The 8,377-nt window shown below is 31.7% G+C and overlaps 1 protein-coding gene across 1 annotated transcript; it reads right to left on the reverse strand.

The window, feature by feature from the left end:
• Window positions 1-4,720: 4,720 nt before the first annotated feature.
• On the reverse strand, window positions 4,721-7,349 carry LOC141632303 (uncharacterized). Its single transcript, XM_074444861.1, has 3 exons — window positions 6,132-7,349; window positions 5,665-5,945; window positions 4,721-5,384 (listed from the first exon to the last, which is right to left on the reverse strand). Exons 1-3 carry the CDS (start codon window positions 7,347-7,349, stop codon window positions 4,721-4,723), a joined length of 2,163 nt encoding a protein of 720 aa, XP_074300962.1.
• Window positions 7,350-8,377: the final 1,028 nt, after the last annotated feature.

Raw genomic sequence — 8,377 nt, forward strand, 5'->3', positions numbered from 1 at the left:
CGGTGCGAGGTGTTGGGTGTGGTCACCACTTCAGTGGAGGGTGTAGGTCTCGAGGTAAGTTGGTTAGTGATGGCAAACATTGCTTCCAGACATCCAGGTGATGGTGGGTGAGAGAGGAAATGAGAGAGAAGGTTGAGAATTGAGAGGAGAATAAACGATTGGGGTAATATGAAAAAAAAACGTACAACAATGAGTAAAATTAAATGAATATTGCGTAAATAAACATGTTATGAAATGTACAATAATTTTTGATCCACTTTTTAGATTTCATCTTTCATAAGTTAAAAAGTCGACTAGGAAAAAAATGCAGAATACTTCGAATAAAATTGAGAATATAAACTTATCAAAAGTGTATGGGTAGAGAAAGTCAGATTTTCTAATGTTTAATAATTTAATAAATTGAAAAAATACGTAAATTTTTACTTTTAATAATATTTTCGGTTACCACCCGTGCAGTGCACGGGTTCAAAAACTAGTTATTATTATTATTATTATTTTATTATTATTATTATTATTATTATTATTATTATTATTATTATTATTATTATTATTATTATTAATATTAATATTAATATTAATATTAATAATATTATTATTATTATTATTATTATTATTATTATTGATACTGTTATTGCTATTATTATTATTATTATTATTATTATTATTGTTATTGTTATTGTTATTGTTATTGTTATTGTTATTGTTATTGTTATTGTTATTGTTGTTGTTATTGTTATTGTTATTGTTGTTATTATTGTTATTGTTGTTATTATTATTATTATTATTATTATTATTATTATTATTATTATTATTATTATTATTATTATTATTATTGTGAGGTAAGTTGATTAAAATAAGTATTGTTGTGGGGTGAGGTGGGGTATTGTTGTGGGGTAAGGTGATTAAAATAAGTATAAAACTTTACTAAATAAGGAAATAGAGAAGGTATTGTGAATAGATGAAAAAAGAAAAAGTGAAGTTTATGTAGAATAGAAGGGAGTAAGTTTAAAAGTAATGGAGAAGAATAGAGGATTCATCCCTTTCAAGAGGTAAGTTTATAACATAATTTTTTCGTGTAAGCTTGATGTATTGTACAACTTCACTTAAGTTTATACTGTTAATTATGAATGTAATTATATTTTTAACAACTTTATAAAATTTCAGAATGACGGATCTTATATATTAAGGCATATTTTTACAACTACAATGTTATTAAGACAGATTCAGAAGCTTGAGAAATGAGATGGATGGTTTTTCGTGGAACGTTTCTATTTAACAATAAATACACTTCTTTTTAATGTGTGTATAGTGTCTATCTAGCCATGGTATTAATTTCAAATATAAATATACCATGAAAGAGAGAAATTTAAAAAGTTGATACTTTTCCGTGGAAAAAAAGGGTCAAGTACAACATAAGGATGAATGAAGCGAGAAATTTATCACCTTATGTAGCCATATAGTTTTATTTAACATAAAGTACGTAGTACTATAATTTGTGTTTTGGCATGAACATAACAAGAAATATGGATTAGACAAATATTAATTGGAAGATGGAGCGAGTAATATTTTAATTAATTTTCTAAGATTACTTTCTTATATCTAATATTACTCATTTAATTATCTCATCATGTCTTACAAAAATGTCGTATGGTTTCTTTTGTTTAAAACATTTATTAACATCATGTCTTTTTATACAATTTTTTGTTTTGAAAATAAATTTAACAGGTTGTGTCGATTAACTCCAAGTTATTGAATCATTTCGAGTTTGGGTTGTTTAGGGCTATAGATTGCGAGTTAGGATTTACGGGTATAGACCTTGATAAAACGGGTAGATCGCACCAAGTAAAGTTTGATACTAATCATAAATTTTGATTCTTTCTCTAAATTAAAGTGCGTCATTTAACGAAAACAGCGGAAGAGTACAATATTTTATTATCTTGACATATATCTTACTTTATTCTGATAATTCAATTTTAGAAGAAATAGAAATAAATATAATTTACCTAAAATTTCCTAAGTATTGTATAATATATATCCAACCACGAGCAAATGTGCTGAGATTGGGGTTGAGAGGGATGTCGCGGTGCGAGGTGTTGGGTGTGGTCACCACTTCAGTGGAGGGTGTAGGTCTCGAGGTAAGTTGGTTAGTGATGGCAAACATTGCTTCCAGACATCCAGGTGATGGTGGGTGAGAGAGGAAATGAGAGAGAAGGTTGAGAATTGAGAGGAGAATAAACGATTGGGGTAATATGAAAAAAAAACGTACAACAATGAGTAAAATTAAATGAATATTGCGTAAATAAACATGTTATGAAATGTACAATAATTTTTGATCCACTTTTTAGATTTCATCTTTCATAAGTTAAAAAGTCGACTAGGAAAAAAATGCAGAATACTTCGAATAAAATTGAGAATATAAACTTATCAAAAGTGTATGGGTAGAGAAAGTCAGATTTTCTAATGTTTAATAATTTAATAAATTGAAAAAATACGTAAATTTTTACTTTTAATAATATTTTCGGTTACCACCCGTGCAGTGCACGGGTTCAAAAACTAGTTATTATTATTATTATTATTTTATTATTATTATTATTATTATTATTATTATTATTATTATTATTATTATTATTAATATTAATATTAATATTATTATTATTATTATTATTATTATTATTATTATTGATACTGTTATTGCTATTATTATAATTATTATTATTATTATTATTATTATTATTATTATTGTTGTTATTATTATTGTTATTGTTATTGTTATTGTTATTGTTATTGTTATTGTTATTGTTATTGTTATTGTTGTTGTTGTTGTTATTGTTATTGTTATTATTGTTATTATTATTATTATTATTATTATTATTATTATTATTATTATTATTATTATTATTATTATTGTTCTTATTATTATTGTTCTTATTATTATTATTATTATTATTATTATTATTATTGTTCTTATTATTATTGTTATTATTATAAATTCACGTGGCACCCTCAAACTTTGCCATTTTGTACGTGGTACCCAACTTTTTAAGTTTGTGCACATGTTATCCTTGAGATTTGATTTTGAAGCACAACGTACCCTTTTTATCGTTATTAAAATTTTCAAGTGAGCATAAATCATAGACCAGAAATCGGAATTGCCTAATATTTTTTTTCAAACTAATTATCTCTTCGCGATCTATAGATTGATAAAATGAAAATGGTCATTCGGAAACTTAAGATCGAAAATATGGTTGATTTGAGATTTTCGTTTAAAAAAACCCTATAAAATGTCAGTCGACAATTTTTTTTCTCTCAAATCGTAGATTATGAAGAGATAATCATTTTAGGAAAAAACACTGTCAGATTCTGAATTCCGGTCCAGGAGTTAAGCGCAATTGAGTTTTTTTATAGCGACAAAAAGGGCATGTTGTACATGAAAATCAACATGGAGGGTATTATGTACACAAACTTAAAAATTGGGTACCACGTGCAAAATGGCAAAGTTCGAGGGTACCACGTGAATTTTCCGTTATTATTATTGTTACAATTATTGTTACTGTTATTGTTATTATTGTTACTATTATTATTGTTATTATTGTTACTATTGTTATTATTATTATTATTATTATTATTGATATTGTTGTTATTGTTGTTGTTATTATTATTATTATTATTATTATTATTATTATTATTATTATTACTTTTATTATTGTTACTGTTATTATTATTGTTACTGTTATTGTTACTATTATTGTTACTGTTATTGTTATTATTGTTACTATTTTTACTATTATTGTTATTATTATTTTTCTTATTGTTATTATTATTATTGTTGTTATTATTGTTGTTATTATTGTTACTACTGTTATTATTGTTATTATTATTATTATTATTATTATTATTGTTATTGTTATTGTTTTTGTGATTGTTATTGTTATTGTTATTGTTGTTGTTATTATTGTTATTATTATTGTTATTATTATTTTTTTTGCAAGAAATTATTAATAAGAATAAGAATAATAATAATAATAATAATTATTATTATTATTATTATTATTATTATTATTATTAATACTGTTATTATTGTTATTATTTTTATTGTTGTTATTATTTTTATTATTATTATTATTATTATTATTATTATTATTATTATTATTATTATTATTATTATTGTTACTGTTATTGTTATTATTGTTACTATTATTGTTCTTATTTTTATTACTATTGTTATTACTATTATTATTATTGTTATTATTGTTGTTATTATTATTATTATTATTATTATTATTATTAATGTTACGGTTATTATTATTGTTACTGTTATTGTTACTATTATTATTACTGTTATTGTTATTATTGTTACTATTGTTACTGTTTTTGTTATTATTATTGTTCTTATTATTGTTACTACTTTTATTATTGTTATTATTATTATTATTATTATTATTATTATTGTTATTATTATTGTTCTTATTATTGTCACTACTATTATTATTGTTTTTATTATTATTATTATTATTATTATTATTATTATTGTTATTTTTGTTCTTATTATTATTATTCTTTTTATTATTATTATTATTGTTCTTCTTCTTATTATTATTATTATTATTATTCTATTTTTTTTTTGCAAAAAGTTATAATTCTTTTCATTCATGCACAAGGGGTAAAGAAAAGAATACAAATTTTACAAAGAATAACCCCTTAAGCCTTAAAAAAGGCCCTATTAGGCATTTAAGCTTACACTTATCCTAGCATCAAGTGAAGGGAACTTATGTAGCAAATAAACACTAACTACATACTTGAGTCTAAAGAGATCCTGTTCAACAGTGCTTTCTTTATCAGTAAAAATGCGGCTATTCCTCTCAGCCCAAATAGCATAGAGAGTGCCAACCAAACAGCTAACAAACCAAGCATGCTTCCAATGTTTTTTAGCCTTCTTTCCTGCACACCACTTGAATTCTGCTATGTAGCAGTTACTACGACCAGAAATCCTCATCCAAGCAAGCATACCTCTCCACAAAGCCTGAGAGTAGGAGCATTTGAAAAATAGATGAGAGTGAGATTCTGCTGCAGACTTACACAGTGTACAACGGTTAAAAATAATGAGTCCTCTGCGCTGGAGAATATCAACAGTGGTGAGACGTTTCTGCAGAGCTAAAGAAGCAATGATAGCCTTCTTAGGTTCTACAGCTTTTCCAAATGGGAGCCTGAGCATAGTATTAACAGCAAACTTAGGCCTGAACCTGTTATAAGCAAGATGGGTATGAAATTTGCCATCAATACACCAGCTATGTAAGAGATTGTGAGCAGCATCATGAGAGCCAGTAGCATGAATGAGTTCATTTTTAACAGCAATGATACTATTCAGACTCTCAGAGAAATGGTCCCTAGTAGATATATCCCAGATGGTACCATGTTGCAATGGATAAGTAGATATATTATTATTATTATTATTATTGTTCTTATTATTATTATTATTATTATTATTATTATTTTTTTTTTTTTTTTTTTTTTTTGCAAGAAAGTTAAACTCATTTTATTCATCCAATTGGGAAGGAAAATGAGAAGGGATCTTACAAAAACTCAAAGACCATCATGAACTTACAAAGTTACCAATACAAAGGAAAAAAAAAGGGCGACAAAAGGCGTTAGCTTTTTGTAGCCAACCAATTCTGCGTGTATCTATCACAACTGTCAGAGAGCCTGAGTTTCAAAGTGTATTGAAGAGTAGTAGAGATCTGATCAGGCGTAGAAACCAGCCCATCGAAGATACGACTGTTTCTCTCATGCCAAATAACATAGACCATGCCAGCCACACAACTAGCTGCGACTTTGTTCCTCCATTTTCGTTTTTTAGTACCTCCCATGAGCTTGTAGAGGTAGTCCTTAACATCAATGTGAGCCCCTATACCAGAAAACCCAAGCCATGAAATCATATTACGCCTCACCTGTTGGGAGTATTAACATCTGAAAAACATGTGCCTATGCGTTTCCTGAGCATTGTTGCAGAGGCAACAACGATTGACATGCATGAATCCACGCAGGTTGATATTGTCGACCGTTGGGAGCTGTCGTTGCACGGCCTGAATTGTGCACAGGCGGTGTTTGGGAATAACACTCGTGGCCTTAAGTACCTCAGCCCATCTCGTGTTACGCCCCTTGTCCCTGAAAATATGGTAAGCCTTTCCGACGCAAAAATTGCCGTTTTTAACGCAGGAATCCAGCATCCTTTGTGCATTTGTAACAGAACCCGCAGCTTGAAGGAGGTAGTTTTTGATTTTAATAATGTCCCGCCAGCTTTCAGCATGCCGAATCTTTGGTTGCGCCTCCCAAATAGTGTGGCCGTTAAGGTTGTATGAACGGCACCAGCTAACCAAAATATTGTCCCGGTTCTGGGTAAGTTGCCAGACCCACTTACAGAGAAGAGCTTTGTTCCAGCTGAGAAGTTCTTTGACATTATAGCCGCCCTCGATACAAGGTTTGCAGATTGAAGACCAACTTTTGAAAACCATCCGACGTTGCTGCCCACACGTCCCCCAGAAATAGTCTTTACAGAGCTTATTGACAAGTTTGATAATGTGAGAAGGCAAGAGCAGGACAGAGCACCAAAAATTTTCCAGTCCAAAAACGACCGCATTAATGAGTTGAAGCTTCCCGGCATAGGATAGGAGGTTTCCAGACCAGTGGTGAATTGAACCCTGGATTTTGTCGACCATCATGTTAAACATACTGGAGGTAAGTCTTCCCGGGTTCAAAGTGATGCCAAGGTAGCGGAAAGGGAAAGCGTCTTCAATGTAGCCAGTGAGTGCGTTAATTTGCCGTTTCACCTCGTCATCTACACCACCATAGTAGATGTTAGTTTTGGCGGGATTAGCATATAACCCCGAGATAGAAGCAAAGGAATCAAGACAAGTTGCAACCGCAGCCACAGAGGGGGTGTCACCCCTCATAAAGACCATAAGATCATCGGCGAAAATCAAGTGGTTGAGCTTTAATTTCACACATTTGGGGTGATAGGAGACTTGATGGAGAAGGTGGATGCGTCTCAGGTGCCTAGAAAACATTTCCATCCCAAGGACGAAAATATACAGAGAGATGGGATCTCCTTGTCTTACTCCAGATTTTCCCGGAAAAAACCCGCGTTGGCTGCCATTGATCTTCAGAGAGAACCAAGTAGACGTTATGCACCCCATGATCCATTTAACAAAAGTTGCAGGAAAATTGAGACCCGTGAGCATGTTAGAGATAAATTCCCATTGAATGGAGTCGAACGCCTTGCGTATGTCAACCTTTATGAGGCACCTGGGAGATATGGCTCCCTGGTTGTAGCTTTTGATAAGGTTTTGGGTCATCATGATATTTTCAAATATATTGCGTCCCTTGACGAAGCGGCAAATTCATTGCCAATGAGGTCGGGTAGCACGTTTTTGAGGCGGTTTGCGATGATTTTGCTGATGGTTTTATACACAACGGAGCAACAAGCAATAGGCCGGTAGTCTTGTACCTGAGAAGGCACACTTTTCTTGGGTATGAGGGCAAGGAGGGTGGTGTTTACTTTTCTCATCATTTTCCCTTTTCGAAAGAATTCTTGAATGGCGTCACAGAAGAGATCCCCTACAATATCCCAGTCTGTTTTGAAAAAAACAGAGGAGAAACCGTCTTGACCCGGGCTTTTGTTAGAGCCAATGTTAAAAAGGGCATGCTTGATTTCACTGCGAGTGATAGGGGAGGTAAGGAGAGCGCAAGCATCAGTGGAGACCGTGGGCCCATAACTGAAGAAAGTCTCTTCAAACTGCTCCACTTTTGTATCAGTGCCAAGGAGGTCCGTATAGTACTCCACAAAAGCCTTATTAACGTCTTCAATGCCGTTCCTGGTTTTCCCGTCTTTGTCAATAATTGAGCCAATAGTGCTTTGATGTTTGCGAGTATCTATTTTAGCAAAGAAATAACTGGAGGAGGAGTCTCCCTTCTTGATATTGGTAGTTTTGGCCCGTTGGAAAAGCATGTCATTCTCAGCCTTGCTCAGCTCTTTGTATTTGCAAATAAGGTCTTTCTCGAGGGCAATAAGAGTAGGAGAGAACAAGTCAGTCTGAAGGTTTCTCTGGCAGGTGTCCAGGTCCTTTTGGGCATCTTGCAGTCGCGTTGGAATATCCGAGTAGCTTCTTTTGTGGAGGGCAGTGAGAGCCTTTTTAACCGCTCGAAGCTTGTAGAAGAGCTGGTAGGTACGAGTACCGTAGCAGGGGGTGGCCCAGGCAGCAGCAACAATGTTGTGGTAGTCTGGGTTGGTGGTCCAAGCATTGAGAAAGCTAAAGTTTTTGGTAAACTTATGGGCTCCTCCAAGGGAAACCAGCAAAGGCGCATGATCAGAAATCCCAGAGGG

Source organism: Silene latifolia, chromosome Y (assembly GCF_048544455.1).
Source record: "Silene latifolia isolate original U9 population chromosome Y, ASM4854445v1, whole genome shotgun sequence".
Lineage (NCBI taxonomy): Eukaryota > Viridiplantae > Streptophyta > Magnoliopsida > Caryophyllales > Caryophyllaceae > Silene > Silene latifolia.